General features: G+C 42.1%; 1 protein-coding gene across 1 annotated transcript in view; it reads right to left on the bottom strand.

Annotated features, from left to right (window-relative positions):
- Window positions 1-397: 397 nt before the first annotated feature.
- LOC146190813 (uncharacterized) overlaps window positions 398-19590 on the bottom strand; it is a 34641-nt gene continuing 15448 nt past the window's right edge. The window contains exons 2-9 of the mRNA XM_084600239.1: window positions 10396-10459; window positions 9898-9983; window positions 9276-9368; window positions 7945-8004; window positions 4496-4579; window positions 3715-3862; window positions 2066-2247; window positions 398-601 (exon numbers count right to left, since the gene is read on the bottom strand). Coding sequence (XP_084456365.1) covers window positions 398-601; window positions 2066-2247; window positions 3715-3862; window positions 4496-4579; window positions 7945-8004; window positions 9276-9368; window positions 9898-9983; window positions 10396-10459 — 921 coding nt within the window. The remainder of the gene's footprint in view (window positions 602-2065; window positions 2248-3714; window positions 3863-4495; window positions 4580-7944; window positions 8005-9275; window positions 9369-9897; window positions 9984-10395; window positions 10460-19590) is intronic.

Here is a 19590-nt window from a genome sequence, read left to right as displayed (position 1 = left end):
CCGTCACACCGAAATCCTTCCTCCGATACCTCAAGTTTCCCAGCCGGTGCAACGTTCTAGCAGCGAGATACATTTGCTCACTCGTGAAAGGGCGCCTCGTTTTCTGTCTCGCTTTCTCTCTCTTCGTTTCTGCTCTTCGCTAGCTGCCTCATACGGTGTAGGGTAGCACTTCAAATGCTCTCTCAGGTCTGTGCCACTGCTGTGTACAGTTATGTATTTTCATGGGGTCTTTTCGCCAGTAGTATGGTCCACCCATATAACGCTCGCCTCCTCCACCAAAATGCGCAGGCAGACTTCAGCGAAGAGTTGAGATTAACAGCAGGGAACGAAAAAAAACAACGCCACTTCTCAGCAAAAATGTTGATATAAAGAATAACGAAACGGGGAACAGGGATGCTCACTTGTCTTGACCATCGTCACTAACTTCGGTGTTAGCCGAGCTGGCCACTTCCAGAAGTGGGCGCGTCTCAAGGACGGGGCTGACGAGGGCCGAGCTGTCGTGGTTCTGCTTTTGGCTTGTCTTGGCACCGCACACATTTCTAGCGTCCGAAAGGAACAACCTGTTGTTATCCACAGGATCCTCATCTTCCTTGCTTGAATCCTTGAGAAGAGAAGGCACCGTGAGGCCAGACTGTTCCAGACAACACTGTGCATGACTGATAGCAGAACGAAACGACTAGCCTGAGTGGACGAACGTAAACAACAGGATACAGCTGAGTGCTCACATTTTCGCTTCTTCTCTTTTTGCACTTTCGTCAGTCATAGATAATGTATTTCAACAAGCGTAGTCACGTATAAGCAGCTCCAGTAGAAAAAAGAAACTGAATATCCGCGTTCAACCAGGGATTACTTCACAACTGTGAGCATCATCCGTAATATAAATTAAGTGCTCACATTTTTGCTTCTTCTCTTTTTGCACTTTCGTCAGTCATAGATAATGTATTTGAACAAAACCAGTCACGTACAAATAGCTCCAGTATAAAAAAGAAACTCATTATCCGCGTTCAATTAGGTATTGCTTCACAACTGTGAGCATCACCCGTAATAAAATTAAGGATTCGGTGAAATACACAAATAACAAATCCAACAGTCACAGAAAACACAAGAACGTAAAGGAGTGTTTCTTTTTTATTTTTTTTTTAATTGTTTAGTTGCGGTGTTATTCAATAATAAATTATCAGCACAATCATTTTTGACCGAAAGGTAGCTGAATAAAGAGTATAGGTAAAAGCACCCACATGCCGCCGATAGGATCCGCAGACGCAACCTTAGAAATGCCTTTCTTATTTGACCTAAACCGTTTTGCTTTCGAATAGATTGCATTTTAACTCAAAAGCCGAAGTAACAATACAGTTCGCTTTTGTGTGCAAATCGAACATTCCCTTTCATATAAATAATGCCTGCATCATGTTCAGGCTGTCTTTCGTAAGACTACGTTGGGCGTGATAGATATCCTAAATATATTTAAAAGGGCCGCAAAAGGGTAGCAACTTCTTTATTCTTCCTCTCTCACCACATTTCTTGCTACACATAAGTCTGTTCTAAAATACCTTGGGGTATTTGCGTTCATGTGAGTATCTGTTAGATAAAAATGGATAAGATTTATAGGATCCTTGGGGTATATTTCTTGTCTGTATAACCCCCCCCCCCCCTCATTACTTGTCCTTGTGCTGCACGTGGCACTGTGGGTAATCAAATAAAAAAAAAACAAATAAGTAAAACGAGTCTTTCTCTCCTTCCTAGCAGTATTGTGCACTCCACAGCTCAGACATACCCGTCATCTGAAATTAGACAACTGAGAAAAAACGTACAAATAGGAAATACTTGTGTACAAGTAAACACAAAGCTACTTTTTTATTCCCTTGCAATCAAGGAAAAGAACATCCGCTACATTGAACTTTATGGCTGATTTTACGCTTTTTATTTTTTTGCCCTACTCTGAGGACTATTTCTTTTTCCTTTTTTTTTTCTTTTTGATAAGCACACACACTTTTGTTTAGAGTATAGCCTGGGCCATCACAAGTTCTTCACTATGGGCCTCGAAACGTAGAAAGTGTGACCTTACCAAAATGCAGGAGTTTCCTTGCAGATCAGTATCGTCGCCGGACGGCTGCAGGGATGTTTCGGCCGTGGAGATGTGCATTCCGCTCGAGAGCTCCTCAGGACCGCAGGCGAAAGCACTCGTCACTTCCGGGATTACCGGGATCACTTGCGGAGTCAGCCTGCTTGCTACTCCGGCTACCTTGTCTGAAAGACGAGAGTAGTCTCATTATTGAAATAATAGCTTCGAAAATCATGCTTGATTAACCCTATTTTATTAGTGAAATTTAATATTCTTATTTGACGGTTAGGCAGCGCAAAACACTACATGAAAATAATCTTCTGTACCTATAAAACATCACCGACTTTGAAAAACTTCATTATTTGCCATAGTTACTGACAGTTATCTGAAATCTATTGAGGGGAAACCGGAAGACACCATGTCAATAAGCAAACTCAAAGTGTGTTTGCGTAAATTAGTTTTCTCTTTATATCACAGGACATTCTAAAGAGACAAAGGTGTTTTCTTTTTCATGCTGGATAGGCCTAAATATATATCTTAAAACTACCTAGCTATAGGCGTCATACATTTGCTTAGTATTGTCATTGAGACTTTTCGGTGAAAGGTGCTTTTTCTACGAAACAAACCAACAACGCCGCATACTAGGGCTTACAATAAGAATGCTGACAAAAAGACCAGTAGTATTATAACGTATATGACGCTCGAAGAAAAAAAAGAGACACCGACGCAGCCATTTGTATTTGCTTTCTTATTAATGCGTAACCAATCTATGGCTATGGTGGGTTTCGCATGGGTGTGACCTTGTCGGAGCTGTAAAAAAGGAACTAGTAGTAATAATAATAATAATAATAATAATAATAATAATAATAATAATAATAATAATAATAATAATAATAATAATAATAATAATAATAATAATAATAATAATAATAATAATTGGTTCACAGGGAGGGTAAGGGGCAGCATCTGTCACACTTGTTTCTGTGCAAACCTGTACCGCGCAGTAAGGGGAGCGAGGAAGGTGGGAGTGAAGGTGGATAGACAGAAAGAGGTGCCGTAGTGGAGGGCTCCGAAAACCGCACTGCAAGCGTAGCAGATCCCCGGATTGTCGAAATTATTCTAGTTGGTATATCGGGAAACGAATGATACCATCGGATAGTATGTCAAGGAAGGTGTACAAGTGACAAAATGATTAATGGGGTTTAATTAGGCAATTAATTAGAGCCAATTAGGTCAGTCAGACGTCGAAATAGCCTAGAGGGGTGATGGCGACATCGAAATGGGGTCAAGTTGTTTCCGACTTCTAGTTACGTAGGCATAACTTCCGGTGGCGGAAAATTTGAAATATTTGAACTTTATCGAGCCTGAAAAGGGCGCGATTTACGTGCAGAAATGGGTGGGAATGGTTAGAAAGTGTGTAAAGAGAGGTAATCAACCAACTGCAGTCTGAAAAATTCCGGGAGCACTGCAGAATCTGCAGTGCCTCTTCTCCTCTTCTCGCCACCTTTTCCTTCTCGCCTTTTTGCAACGGACGAGGAAAGACGCTGCTCAACTAAGATTAAGTGCCAACAACTTCGTCGCGAAGCTGTGGGATTTAAAGTTGTGTATGTGTGCTTTTTGCAGCATGAGTTCCACTTCCTGCTTCAACTTACCCCCAGGAGCTGCTATGGGTGGAGGAGCTGAGTGGTTCGCAGCTTGGCCAGCCTGCTTAGACTGAGACTGCATGCGACTCGGCCACGTGGCTACGCTGCTCAGCTTGGAGCGCTCGCCGCGACTGCTGTAGCCCGAGAGCACAGGGAGCTGCAGAGACAACAGTGTAACTACTCCCGTATAGCGCCTACAAGCCGACATAGAACTGGTGATAAAAATGCGGTGCGCTCGTCGTATTAACGGATATTAGATCACTTCGGGATCCCCTAGCACTCTGCGTTTAAATTTACTGATGTTTTTAAAAAAGCATTGCCTCACACCCTTCTTTCTTTTTTCTTTTGTCAACCCCACCCTTTCCCTTATTCACCATCCCACCCAACCCCCATTTCAGGTAGAAAACTGGGAATGAAGAAAGTTCTTGAGTTACTTTCATTGTTCGGTATTTGCCGCACACATATGACTCGAATCACTTTCGGTACATACGAGAAACACTTCGATCAGATTTTGAGAAAACAGCACGTCTACAGAAGCAGCAAATGGTTGCTTTGTTAATTTTGGAGCAATTATTTTATTGTTCATTCCCCGATGAGCGATAAACAATAGTTGCAAGATCATCCCTTTGCTCACTCTGATGGGCATGTTTTCATGTGGGACAGTAAAAAGAAGGCGGCATGTAACCAACTCTTGCGTTGAATTTCGACTCCATGCAAGCCTACAGCGCTCCTTCGGCAGAGTGCGGAAGCATAAATTCTTGCATTTGAAACTTCACGCATGCGCACTTACCGCAGCGCGGCTTTTCTGCCCCATAGCCCGTCTTCCGACAGCGTATTCCTGATACTGAGAAAGAACGCATAGAATGGCGTATATCTGGGAAGGAGAAAAAGAGAAAGTATGGAAACGTAAGAGCTCGGGCTTTTAGCTTACGCGAGAGAAAATGCCTCACGAAAATGCTGTCTTGAGGTACCTCGTTTGGGTACCTCGTTCTGGATCGCAAAATGTATACGACTGAAGCCACACACTCCTTTACAGCTCACCGGCAAATCATGTCAAAGTATGTCTTTTGTGCATGTAACTTAAAATTCCAGAGAGCACGTCTTGCTAGAAAGACGAACTATGCTATGAAGTATTTTTTTTTTTTCGTAAAGCATTCCAAAGGAGCCAATTTCAGTCATGTGAGGAAATGAAAGAAAGTGGCCTCCCTCAGCGTGTGGGAAAAAAAGAGCATATAGAAGACTAATGTATGATCCCTTTCAGGAAAACCATCATCCCTTTTCGTCTACCTAACCAAAGGCTTCTAGAGTTTAGTTTCGTGTCGTTTGTTAGAAGCATGTGTGCCGCTCCAGTACTTTGTCTCGGCTTGCGTTAGCATGTTCGTCAACTGGCTTAGGCACAAGGTGTCCCGTGCCCATGTAGATCAGTCCAGCCTTCTTTTTTTTTTTTTTTTTTCAACTAGCCTTGAAACGAATATCCGTTCTGACTATCCCCTTCAAACGCCACAATTTAAGAGCTATATTCGCTTTGGTAACTTTGTTTTCCTTGGGGCTTAAACTGCGACTGCTTTCGTTACTCAAAACATCAGTTTGAAATTTCAAGTTCATCTTCTTTAAGCAGAAAAAAATTCTGAGAGCTCTTTGCGCGCCAAAACGTTGTAAGTCGCTTCACAGGTCTCTCTCTCTCTCTCTTGAGCGTGAAAAATATAGACAGAGGGAACTTCCCATACAGGACTGCAACTTTAAATCCCTTTAGGCACCAAATAAGTGGAAGTAATTTTAATAATTCGCGATTTGAAATGAGGTAAATACCTAAATCTACGTTCAGCCTCTATTGTATTTTTCCGTTCCATAGACTGCATCGTATTAAGTTAAAAAGTAAAACTGTGTGTAAAGTTTGAAAGCCTTCACGCCAAGTAACCTTTCTTTTTTGAGATATAGCGGGAGGCTTGTGAATACAGACCAACTCAGCCAGAAGGCGAAAACAGAAAATTCAGCTTAAAGTACTGTGTTATTGACGACGTCAACAGAATGTAATTTGTAGTGTTTTTCAGAAGAGCAGCAACCTCATTCGAAATAATCAAACGAGAAACACATGGCGCCTTAAAAACAGCATGAATAAAAAAAGAAAACAGTATAAAAAATATTCTTCATTGCAGGAAACGCTGCCCAACCAAAAACGCACTGCTGTTTCAAGCATTGAGAGTACCGGAAGTTAAGTGAAAGGGTGAGACTTTTTGAAAAGGCGCAATTGCTATTTACTTCGTCCGGAGGTGGCGTTTTTGTTACACAGTGCCAACAATTTAAACAGAATGGCAGACGACAAGCGTCGACATCATCTCTACAAGAAGTGCTAAAAGCTTTCTAGCCCATCAACTTCCAGGCAGAACTCTAAAGCTGGCTTTCCCTAACTTACTAAGGTTCTGGGGAGAAGTCAACGTCCCAAGGAAGTTCGAGAGACCTGGCGCTAGATGGCTTCGTTGGGAACGCGCTTATGAGCCACAAATATAAACGGGCTCTTACTAACTAAACAATATAAATCTCAAATTGATGGTTGAGGTGGGTGGCGCCGAATAAAAAAAAAGTACGGCCACGTAAATAGGGACAGAGTGCTTGTTCGACGGCTCAAACGCAGCCACGAGGGTAAGTAACCATATGCAAATGGTTGCGATTCCCGGAAATGTTATGGGTGAAATATCCCTACTCAAGAAGCGTGTTTCCATACAGGTGGTTCATTAATAACAAGTGTTCAATAGCTTGCGCACTTATGTAGCTGCGAATGACGTGTTTTTCTTGGCCACTTCGACGTCCAGCCTGATATCTGAAGGCGGGCTTCATTGCACTATGCAATAGTGCAACAGGGCACCTCAACTATGCGGCGATTATCTAGCTCTTGCTTCTTTTCTCTCGACCATTAGTATCGGAATATCCTCTCTTCATACGGCTTATTTATACAAGGTTTCCCTTACACTTTTGCTGCGTGTATCAAGCACGTCAAGATAACCAGATAAAGAAGGCGCTTAACGAGCGTGGGCAATAATTACTAACTGAATCTGTAAAATAACTCACTAACTATGCGCTATAATTTTTTCATAAAGGAGGGGAGGGGGTCACCGTCCCCAAAAAAACTCAGGCTGGCACAGCACAATGCACGAATGGCATGCGTTTCCCATCCATCTAAAAGCAGCCACTGCGGCTGGCATCAAACCCGGTCCCCACGAAGCAGTAGTTGAGCGCCCTAATAATGTAACCAACGTGGCGGATCCACTACAATCTTAGTGAAACCGATTATCCCAGCGTGTGCAATGTTAGAGCACATTGTAAAGATTACACTGCAGTTTTTATTTCTGCGTTTATGACACCATTTAACAGCACGCTGACTGCTTTTGTTTTGTTCATTCATTAAATACAGTTCTGCGAAAACTTTTACATTGCAGCAAATTATTTCTTCCAAAGTTGAGCGTGTCTTCGTATAATCTCGCTTACTGCGTCCACGATACCGTAAGTGCAAATGCACAGATCATTTTTTGAATACAGTCATGAAATTCAATGGAAATAAAACAGTTTTAAAGCTATTTTTGTTCTTTCTGAAATTTAAATGACATTCGGATGCAACATTTTTATAGCTGTTTTCCTTTTTTGTAAATTTCTTTTCCCACATAAACCTAGAAATGGGTCGTATATGTTCACTAGGTGCATTCCCTTCAGGCGAATTTGTTCTCTTAAATAATTTAATTAGTTATAAATGATTAGATACGCGGGTAAACTAGCGGCTGTTCTCATGAACAATTTATGATTGCCAATGCCAAAATAACTATAACGAAAGTAGTTGTACATCATGATACTCAAGAGAAATTATATTTTGCGTTCTTTCTAAACTTTTCCAATGCAGCGTTCGAATAAAAATAAAAAGACATATCTGATTGCGTTCTTGAAAGCGCTAAGCCAAAATAAGGCATACGGTAAACGCAGCGTAGCATCCAAGCATTGAAGTGCAGGATCTCAAACATTAGAAATGGCAGTATATCCTGGGTACGCGCTAAGCGTAAACGAATTTGATTTATTTGTCATCCTGCCTTCCTTTCATCTCTTTATTTTTCAGGCACTGACTCTTCGTGGAACGCAGTACCGATCAACGCAATACCTCTACGAAGCATTTCCGGCGCGAAGCACCGGAATAGAGTTGTGTGGTCAGACTTCAAACCTGGCGCAAGAAAAGAGAGAAGATGTAGAAAATCTTACGTTGACGGAGCACAGTGTGTAATCAACGACGTACATGGCAATTACAAAGGGGTTGATGCTCTGAAAGAGAAACAAAATAAAAATAACATGGTGTCAGTAATAACTAGCCTGAAATTATTATATTGAGTATCACATTGCTTCTTTCTTCAAGGTCACCAATCTTTGTCGGTTTATCTAAGTTCAGAGCTATAAAGATGACAGCTTTGTTTCGTCGAATTAGAAACTCAAGATCTGAATAGGTCTCCCACACAGAGCACGTATATTTGGAGAAGGAAATGGTGCACTGATTTTTCGAACTATCAGCAACCCTTTAGAATGGTAAACGGAAATTAAACACAGAATGCAAAATAAAAATACTCCAGGGTTCTAAAAAGCAGTCGCTGTGTTTTTGAAGCCGGAATCTTGGAAACTGCACAGGAGCGAAAGAAAAAATTATGAACCTTTAGGAAGTTATGTACGCTCGAAAAATGACGGATAGTATTCCGTCTATTAACCTGAAGAAATACATCCATATATTCCAAATAAAGTAAAAATTCAGTCTAATTTTAATTAAGTAAGCAATCGGGTTCAATAATATTTTTTTTTATTCAAAACGTTTACACACTCTTCACTTACCAGAAACATATGATGCTATGATAAATGCGGTAAATAACAGCCAGAATCATCTATACCATCAGGAATCAGTGTACAGTTTAACACCTAGTCTTCAGCACAGTTCCCTATACAAATTCGGTCTAAAACTTTACTCAGTTAGCACCATTATTGATGTCTATGTGGGGTATGCCAACCTTTACTTCAATAGTCGGCCGAGTGTTCGAACCAGTTTGAAAGATATAATGCGTTATCACTGAAAAACAATGACATTGCACAGTCTTGTTTTTCTTTTCGACTACACAAACACTGGTTTCGCGTGTGCACGTGCGCTCTTGAACATGTGCGTATGCTTGCATGTGCGTGTGTGTTGCTCATTTATTATTGTTCTATCACACATCACACCACAGTCTTATTAAGGTCATTTAATGTCCCATATCAGATGAATGTCATAATTTTCAGTTCCTTTCTCATCACAACTGTTTTATGAACGCCCATTTGATCGAGATTGTATAAATAAAAATAAAAATCGATACAAAGATACTCTAATATTCATATAAGCTTCGCTGGATCACAACACCTACAATTATTAGTATCAGTTCTGGACCAATGATGAATTTCAGAAAGCGCCATATGTTAAGCTACATGAACAATGTCATCGATAAATTCGTCTCGTCTACAGGAGTAATAGCCTCTCGCACAATGGAATCGCTAACAGGTAGCTCATCCGTGCGCCTTACCAGGTCTGTGACAAAGTACAAGGAAAGGGCGACATCCAAGAGCGTCGTCATTGACACGACGGTCAGCCACGGAATAAGCAGCAGCCGGTTGTCCTGCGAAAATGTTAAGCAAAGTCAAGTGCAACCAACAAAGCACTATGCTAATTGCGCTAAGGGTAGATCTTGAGCTGGGCATATTGACTGTCTCGTCAGTGGTAGCACCTATTCACACCGGATTAATATAAACTCTTCATAATGGGCATTTCGTGCCCTAAGGTGCCATCAGCTCTAAATGCATGCTGATCTCTGATCTTATAACCCTCATTAAAAATATATAGGCTTAGTAAATAAAAAATGCTACACTGTTAGAGGAGGGAGGGGTCCTCTTTCTTCGTTATAAACGTCTCCTCAAACGCGGTGGATCATTTAATGTATTAAACCAACTGACACAATGGTTTGAGTGTTGTGCATTTCAACAACTTATACCAATACTGTTTCCAGGTCTTCGTTTCACACAACACAGAGAAAAATTGCCAATTCTGCATTTCTTGGGGCCAATACGTACAGGTTTTTTCTTCACATTGCTTCTCACGTTTTGTTATTGTAGTTTACGACACGTACATACGCACGCTTTCAAACTCACCAGAAACAGTCCGAGAAGAAGGACCACAGAGAAGATGACGCACAGTCCAGAAAAGATCAGCAGAAGAAGAACCAACGTGAATCCCACTGAAAGAACACAAAATAGAAATACTCTTATAGCGCACCCAAATTCAGGCGACTGGGCTATTTATTATACGAGTTATATTAACATTTTTGGCCATACGTAAATACGTTTCTTACGCTTACGCGTATTTACAGAAAATTTCAGAAATGTTCACAGATAAGCCCGTAATGCTTTTAAGCTACAAATGGTAATCCTTCCGAGCTACTTACACGCAGTGTCATTTCTGTTAAGAATAACTTTACGACAGGCTTGAGCAAGTTTTGTAAGCATTCAACAAGCGGCCTTATTCCATGATCCATCATAGCCATAATGTGACATCGCGTCGCGATTCAGTGTATGATTACAAGTGCAGAGTGTTCACCATAATCGTGCAAATACATTTGTTTATTTTACAATACAATATATATTACTCACCAGGTGTGTGGAGCACGGAGTTTGCGTGAATAATTCCGGTGATTACTAGCATCGTGTAGAAAATCTGCAAAACACACGTACACACAAAGATTATGCAGACAAATCTCTGAAATTTTTTGCGCGACACGCGGTTTTCCACGCGCCGACACGGTGTGCGTGAGCATGCGAGCACGCTTGCTTACATTTTATAGCTTGATTTAAAATGGAGCCAGGAGGCAAACCAATGAAACGTATCCTGATGCGTTTTCGTTTAAACGTTGTTAAGATAAATACACGGTTCTAATCAAAACCAGAGATTTTGTAATATAGGAAAACACTAGAATTAAAAAGACATGTGCCGCAATTTGTGGTCTACATCGTAAAGTGAGCTCGTCGACACTACATTTTAATCTAGGCAACATCGCCACTCACTTCAAAAATACTGCAGCCATTTTTGGTAAATACGTAATCAGATAGAATACATCTGTTGATAAGGGTTTTAATGCGAATGTGTTTCTTGACTAATGAATGGTGTGGACAGGATGTGTAAACAGAGCGTGTCCTCGTGAACTGGCAGTAAAGAAAAAACATTGCTGCTGCTGTATTTCGAGCCCACGCCAAAACGAACAGATGAGTTTCACTGTCCCAGGCTCGAGACCCTATACTATCACCGCGCTTCTTATTGCACTCAGAATATACAATACCGCAGTCAAACACACCTCGTGTAAAACTGCCACACACTTCCTCACTTAGCAATAAGCATTGTCGTCGAACACACCTCGTGTGAAGCTGCAACACACTTTCTCGCTTAACAATAAGCATCGTCGTCTTCATCAAGTTCCCACTGCAACACCCTGTGTCGCTATGCGGTGAACATCGTAGTTCAAGCTGCGCCGCTCGTTCATTTAATCTAAGTAAGCAAGGCATGCTCATACGTCATCTGGACGAGTGTGGCGGAGGTTCGCTAGCGCACTGTAGGTCGAATCCTCCAGGTGGCGTGACAGGACTCGCAATGATTTCTCATTACTACGCCTAAGCAGACTTGAGTGCACACCTGGAATTTTTAGCTCAGCCCAGTTTTTTATACGTAAGTGTTCTTACATTTTAGAAATCAAATGCTAATTACCCCTCACATTAACAAACTACCCGGCAAGAAAGAAAACCTATATCTTCTCACAAGCTTCGCTGCTGGATAGAAGTTCGACATGATGCGGCGATCGAACCCGGAAATATCGCATGTACGATATAGTTGCTTTACGAACTAACCTAACCATTACTGCCAGCAAATAGTCGGAAGTGTGAGACCAAATTGATGAAAAACTAGCATCTTGGAGGTATTAGTTCTGCTTTGTTGTTGTTGTTGTTGTTTTAGGAGAAACCTCAAGGTGGACTAAAAATAGCCCAGAGAGCCAGAATAAGCCATATAACTGAGACCAGTGTGTATAAGGAGTTCTCTTCAATGACCCTTTAAAGGCTGAAGTTCCACATTTCCGTGCTTTGTAGGAAAAAAAATAACCAAATATTGCGGAGCAATAAAGCTGCTATCGTTCTTTCGGCAGTCTGGGCAGGAAAGAACTCTGGCACCTTTAAGACAACTTTCCCTGAGAAATTCGACTGCGAGTAAGTATTTTAATGACTGGTTCTGAAATGCTCTTCCTGCTTGCGGCCTTTATGTGGTCGTATGTATCCACTGCGCTCGCTTCAGGGCCTAAGTGCATGTTGTTCTGGCCGTCTCGCCTTCCTCAAGACGCCACAAACGAATTCCGCCAGCACCTCCAAGAGTGCAGCAGCGTAAGCTGTCGTTACTCGCTCTGGTATGTTCGCTACGAACGTCGGTGACCGCGAAAACATTAAACAAACAAGAGGCCGGTGAATTCCACGCAGAAAAAAGAGGATCGCTTCTTCCGAAGATCTCATCAATGCAAGAGCTTTCTCGATTACGGCGGCGGAAATACGAAGAGCGGTGGAGCGACTCTGCTGTGAGAACGGAGAAAAGGCGATTGGAGTCTGTCTTCTCAGTTCCGGCACTATTTACCCATTCGTTCAAGCAAAAGCCCTCGATTAAGGGAGCTCCCCACTTCCTGCCCTATATCCGCAGACGTGGCATTTGCAAGAAATTCTGCCACCAGCGCAATTCGGTCTTCAGGCTTTCTAGCATTATGCGCGTTTGCCACCCTTGCTCACGAAGGGATTCGTCTGTATTCCATTCCTCAACCGCGTTCTCAAATTGAGCTCAAGAAAAGGCCAACCATTAAACAGGAAGTGCAATACTATTCGAGAAGAAAACAAAATCGAGGAATATACCTTAATTATTCTATTAGACGCCAAGACAAAATTGAAAAAAAAAAGTGAAAGGCATAAGTAAAACACATTTTTGATAAGTTTATACGATGAGGATTAGAAAGCGGAGGCACATACTATTTCATGCCCCTGCCTCGTCACTGAGATGAGTTCCTGCCGTGCAGTCGTGTGCGTTACGAAATTGAAACTACGCTCGCTAAATACCCGGGTTACGTAGCTAAGCGGTGAGTAGCTTCTCTTGCACATGCCACAGCTGGACTCAGCTGGGACTTCCATCCCCAGGAAAAGACCTTATCTATACGTAATTCTGACCACAGTACGGGGGAGTACAACCTGCTGCGCACCCGGCCGCAGGTGACATACGGCGCACCCCAGAAAATTGCCTCCATGTCTAAGGAGTGCAGAGTACAATAAAAACTAGCCTGGGCTAACTGCGATCTTTTCAATGCTGAATGTATTTCGCCCGACTGAGTTCACAGTCTGACGTCGGCGTCCCCTTCTCTCGTGAAAGCCTCTTCTATTGATAAAGATTGCGCGTGGTGACTAATTAAAAAATTCTTGCAACATTTCTATTTCGACTTACTCTCTAAGCTATCAATGGTCCAGACACAACAACGCGACTTCACCACACGCGAACGAATAACTTAATTACTCTCATTGTTGCTATTGTTTTTATGATTATTTATGTGTCTGCAAAAAGGATAAAGACATATTATACAGCAGGCACTGTCCCTAACCGCCGCTATAAAAGAGAAGTTAATTGTCCCACGAAGGGCGAAAAGAATAAAAACAAGTCTGAATAGGAAACTCTGTAGCAGTAAGGATAGCTGTGCCGCGCAGATGTGATCAAGCATGCCGAGATAAACTTGTAGCAGCAAAAGAATACTGCCAGAGTATCAAGATAACGAAGCAAGGAAAGCGCATAATTGGAGGCAAGTTCCAAGCGAGCTTTTGACCTCGGCTACCATCGCGTGAGGCTCAGATTCTTGGCCTTTTAGGGGCATTATAGAGCATCCTCTGCGCTGGCGGGTTTCGCGTGATTATCGCCTCGAACTTTCTTTTTCAGATGTTCGTGGCTCTTCTCTGTAAATGTCATTGACGCGGAAAGTTATCCGACAATGGAGACTTCTACGCTACCCACGCGTCACGCCAGCAGCATTTGTCTTCTCTAACGAAAAGAGGAGACGGCGCCTCGCACCGCCTTGGCTCCTCACGTCTTTCGCAACATTTTCGTCGCTAATGAGGGTCACATTTTCGCAGCACCCCACCGCTTGCAAACAAAATTGCAGATAGAAGGCATTCTTGCGGTATGACGGGGATTAAGCTTTCAAACTTCCAAACGCATGACTCTTCGGCGATTCTCGTCTTATTATTCATTTTAATGTAGAAGTTAATATGTTTAGACGATGCGCTTTTTAATAAACTACAGCTTCCTAAAATGAACACACTTGCTCCAGTACACTTGTTTCGTCAAATAAAAATAATACAATAAGTGGCATACATACCATTCTTATTCCTTAATTTTCTTTACCTTTGCCTTCTGCATTTTAATCCCGCAGATCACAGAATATGTGCTATATCAATATTAAAAGGCTGCAATTACAGTTTTTTACACAGAAAGCAGTTTAATGTACGTTTTAATTTTTATTTATAGCTTTAAAACAGCTCTTCTCCCCCTTTTCATTATTCATGCATTATTCATTCCTTTCACTACTCTCTTGTTGAAAAAAAAAAATAAAAAGAAGCGAGAGTTTTACTGATCATCGACCTTCATCGAGACAGGAATGTTCTAACCTAAGAATAATTTTTTTTGTTGTTGTTGTTGGTATTGCTCGTTGGACTGGGTTCGAGATCTGGTTGCGCTGCCTATAAGCACTCACAAAAGACCCTTGATTTTTTTTATCTTTTTTTTTTTTCACAGTGTCGGCTAACAACTCAGAGTCCCATAGCGACGCTTAGAAAACCCATAAAACAATAAAGTAAGGTAGCGATACCTAGTCAGTACCATGATCTTCTAATTAACACCTCGTCCTCATCATTGTGTTGCGACGGGCTGCACTATTTAATAATAAATCTGTTGTTTGTGCGTTTTTCTTTTTCCATTTTCTGAATTTGCACTGCCAGCTCTCAGACGTGCTGACAGCTACGTTTAGTGACGGAAAAATCTAACGTTAATTTTGATCAAATCTCAGTGACAAACGCACATAATTCTTCTTGCCACGTTCACTAAAAACAACTAAAATAGAATAACCCAGGTTTCACCTCATCTCAGGGACGCTATAGTCTGACATCATCATCATCATCATCATCAGCTTGAATATGCCCACTGAAGGGCGAAGGATTTTCTCATATTCCTGCAATTAGCCCGGTCATGTGACCCCCCCACTACGATTGCCTTCCCTTCGACTTCAGTTTGTACCCTTAGCGTTCATCAGTTATCCTCTCTTCGCACATGTCCTGCCCGTGCCCATTTCTTCTTCTGGAATTCGATTGGAATGTGCAAACCTTAGTTTGTTCCTTGCCGACATTGCATGCTTCCTGTCTCCTTTTGTTACATCTACTATATTCAATTCCACAGCTCTCTGCGTAGTCCTCAACTTACGTTGAGCCCTTTTCGTTAGCCTCCACATTTCTGTGCTTTAAGTGGGAATCGGCGAGATACAACTGTTATATGCCTTAGTCTTTATGGATGCTTGTAAGCTGTCATTCATCATCTTAAAGTACCTTCTCTCAAGTGCGATCCATCACAATCTTATTCTCCTGTAAACATTTTACTTTCCTGGACCGGATTTACGTTTACTTTCTGTCCTAAGCCGATGTTTTCCCGTACCGCTTCCGGCGCTTCGCTGCCTACTGTAAACTTCTGTTTCCTTCCAAGGCTGATGAACACTGTTTTATTCATCTGCATAAAAATGGCCAAGCCTACAGATCTGCTTTGCATATTTATGTCACCATCACTCGTTTGCATTTCATCGCCTGAGTTACCAGTTACTTGGCAAGACAAAGTCGCCAGCGTTTCGCATCTTCCTGAAATGTATATTTTCCATTAACCCTTACCTCCAACTGTTCCCAGTAATTAAGAAGGTGGCAAGAACCACTGGAGAGATTAGATCTTTCTATACAACACCTCTTATTCTATAGCATAGCTATGAAATGCTATGAAAATTAAGACTAAGTATAAGGGTAGCTCTATACGAGCCTTAGTCTATCACCTGGTTGATAATGTGGATATGATCTATTGTCAAGTAGCCTTTTGTGAAAGCCAGCCTGGTCATTTGGTTTATTGAATTCGAAGGTTTTCCTGACCCTATTATTAGAGATTACCTCACTAAATACCTTATAGTAAACTGTTCAATATGTATGTTTTCATTTCTTGACGTCCCCTTTCCTTACGCATTAAGATAATGTGATCTTTTATCCAAGTCTCCGATACGCTCGAGGTCACAAGGTACTGCATGAAGAAAGCGGCCAGTTTTTCTAGCACGAGTCTTTCGACAAATCTGCAGTTACCTAATCCTTCCCTGCGTTTATGAACTATTCTTCACTTTTTTCTTTATAATTGGCGAAACGTCTGATTTCTCTGCATTACTGCCATTCAGATTAACGCCACTGTCTTGTTTATGCAAACAATTAAGCCGTATTTGCTAGGCTTGTTCATTTGGACAGTAATATACCTTCCGGACATTTTTTTATTTAAGCATGTGCACTGCTTGCAAGTTGTCTCGAATACTTCTTTAAATATATCCTTTTTCAGCACCCTATACTACAACTGACGAAAAGTTTCAGTCGCATTCTCGTCAATTAATCATCATCTCCTGGTGCTTGCAGTTTATAAAAACGCAATGTAAACTAACAATGAAAAGTACTCTTACACCATCACTGCTGGGACAAGTAATTTATGCTAATATCCCAAGAAAAAAAAAATCACATACAAATTTCTGACCTCCTTCAATCTTCAGAAACACGGTTTATTAGTTAATGTGATTGTTCTGTACACATTTAGTTTTCAGTCCATTATGGGTAACCCTACTGTAACCTATGTAGACAGCAGTTTATGCAACATGAAATGTTTTCCTTCTTTCCTCTCTTTTCTTTTTCTCTAAATCCTGCAGACCGTCCTCTCAGCACGAACATGCCGTCGACCGCAACATAATTTCTCCCGTACTATGTGCACGTGCGACTTGGCAGCGTGCGATGGAAAGGACTTCCTCCACTGGCACACTCTGCCACCGGCAGGAAGGAAATTCAGGACACGCGGCCTCGGCTTTACTCTGCGAGCATTTTTTATACGCATCTCTCTGAGCAGCTTGTGCGGTTGCCACGGCAACGACGAGGCCAGTGGCCCGTCGGTCAAATCAGCCGCTCATTTCCCCAGTCTTTGGGGACGAGGCACGCAAACAACCTCGCGACATTAGCGGCAAGCTCGTGGGGCCCGCATGTTGGTTGCCAAAGCCCATCCAACGTCTGCCACAGCAAACGTTGGGCAACCGAATGTCCGTACTGCGAGAGCTTTATGAACCGCCTTCGATCTCGAAGCGTCACTTTGACAAGCGCTCCCCGAGGGCCGAACACGCGCGCGCGATTAACTAGAAGAGGGAAGCTTTCCGTTTATACTCAGAACCTGCATTCAACGTCGCCGCTTTTATCAGAGCTCGTCAACATATGCAAGCAGGCCCCGATCAACCGGAGGGAGACCATATTTTGTGCTCCACATGAAAAGCACCCGGCTGAATAAAAAGGGAAATTGCAAAGCACGTGTCAGTGACGATGAATTAAGATGCGATGAATCCTGTTCACGTATCGTTCACGTATTAATATTAATATCAATTAATATATAATATTAAGATTTCATTAATATTAAGATATTACAAAAAATTGAATGCTCATGACATCTAAAAATTTTTCTTAACGTTACATATCGCCAGTACACTGCTTAGTACATCTCCTTTTAATTTCCTCAAATATATTTGGCGGCTGAGCAAGTTGGGAGAGAGAGAGAGAAAGTGTGCGTGCGTGAGAGTATGTGTGTGTGTGCGTGCGTGCGTGAGTGTGTGTGCGCGTGTGCGTGTGCGTGTGCGTGCGCGTGTGTGTGTGTGTGTGTGTGTGTGTGTGTGTGTGTGTGTGTGTGTGTGTGTGTGTGTGTGTGTGTGTGTGTGTGTGTGTGTGTGTGTGTGTGTGTGTGTGTGTGTGTGTGTGTGTGTGTGTGTGTGTGTGTGTGTGTGTGTGTGTGTGTGTGTGTGTGTGTGTGTGTGTGTGTGTGTGTGTGTGTGTGTGTGTGTGTGTGTGTGTGTGTGTGTGTGTGTGTGTGTGTGTGTGTGTGTGTGTGTGTGTGTGTGTGTGTGTGTGTGTGTGTGTGTGTGTAATTTTATCGGCGATTCCTAGCGCCCATTCATTCTATTCCAATCTTTTTTTAAACATCGGGACGTTAGTGATTTCTTCCCTGTTCTAATCGTTACCCCGACAAATATGCAGGGTGGCAACGGCTGTTCTACATTACACTGCCCCTTTGATTATCGAGAACAGTAATGTAGCCGTACATGCTCCATAAAGCATTTAGATTAGATTACGAAGGTTGAATAAACTTATTAGGGCCTTGAACCCAAGATCCTGCAAACCACCACGTAGGTCTGCGTTCTTAATACATGGTTCCACGAAACCTACTCGCAATGGGCGTTCAGAGGCTCAACTCAAAGTACTCGATAGCGATCAACGAATGGTATCACAAAAACAGAGATTCCCTGTGCCCCTTTTGCGTAAACACAGCCTAAGCGTTAGTTTTGCTCAACTGAATTCAGTATGCGGTTCCACGTGTTAATTGTTATATGCTTCAAACTAGCAATAAAAAGATTATTTCTTCGGATTTTCCTTGCGAATCCAAATAAACGTCTACTTCCAGGCCTTCATTTTCAAAACAATTCATTGATTTCAATCTCCGCGATAAAAAAAAATGCGACTACCAACAAAATTTTCATCACAGAAAAATCGAAGTCGCCCACATGTTGTTTGGAACACTGCCGAAACTACTAACTTGTAAAATCTTCCGCTCTAAATGTCATGTTAAGGGGCGTGGGCGAGAGCGACCGTGAGCATACTCTCATTGTGAAGGATGTGATCAGATTCTAGTGCTTTGATCCGCTAATCTCGCTTTTGTTGCTTCTAGTGTACCTTTCCATTTCGATTCTTGAGTCTCTTTCAGGAAATCGAGTATTACCCAGACACTTTTTTGCCTTGTGCTTGTAAAGTTTGCTTTCTTGCAATAACTTTCTTATTGCAGAGAAGTAAGCTTTACAGGCAAACAAGGTCAGTAAGGGAAACACCGGGAAAGTTTTCATTAAATTAAAACAGAATTCTTCCCGGTCGTACGATACTGCTGACGCGCAGTTGCTTGCAGTGGAAGAAAATAGCACAAATAAAAGCCACGGTGACTACAACACATAAAATAACAGAGTTGGCTGGATGCATCTCGCGTCTTGCGCGTGCCAACAAAAAATAAGAAATACATTTGGGAGGAAAATGAGCCAACCCTAACAAGAGAAAATAACGATATCAGAACACGACCACTCTTAATTACCATCCTAAATTGCCAAGAGTGAGCAGTAAACAGCTCCGGAACCACCACCTTATCGCGGGCAGACGCTGCAGGCAGTGGTAAGAAAGAGTGCTTAGATCCGTAGAGAGCCATTTGAACAGTAGCAAGTGTTCTTTTTCACCTGATTTTTTTTTTTCTTGTAAGCACTGGCCGTTAGCAAACGCCAACAGTTCTACGTTTCCTTCATTTTTGTATATTTTTTGCGTCAATATGTTTTTGCTGCAGCCTCTGATTCTTTTTCGTCGTCTCTAACCACAAGGCCCTCTTTCCTGTTTGGAGAATGGACACTCCACATGTACGGGCCAAATCAGTGGGGGAAAGTGAGC

The sequence above is a fragment of the Amblyomma maculatum genome, chromosome 4 (genome assembly GCF_055883805.1).
Source record: "Amblyomma maculatum isolate TAMU_Amacu chromosome 4, ASM5588380v1, whole genome shotgun sequence".
Classification (NCBI taxonomy): Eukaryota; Metazoa; Arthropoda; class Arachnida; order Ixodida; family Ixodidae; genus Amblyomma; species Amblyomma maculatum.
The sequence above is the reverse complement of the archived record's forward strand: the minus strand, read 5'-3'. Positions and strand labels throughout refer to the sequence as shown.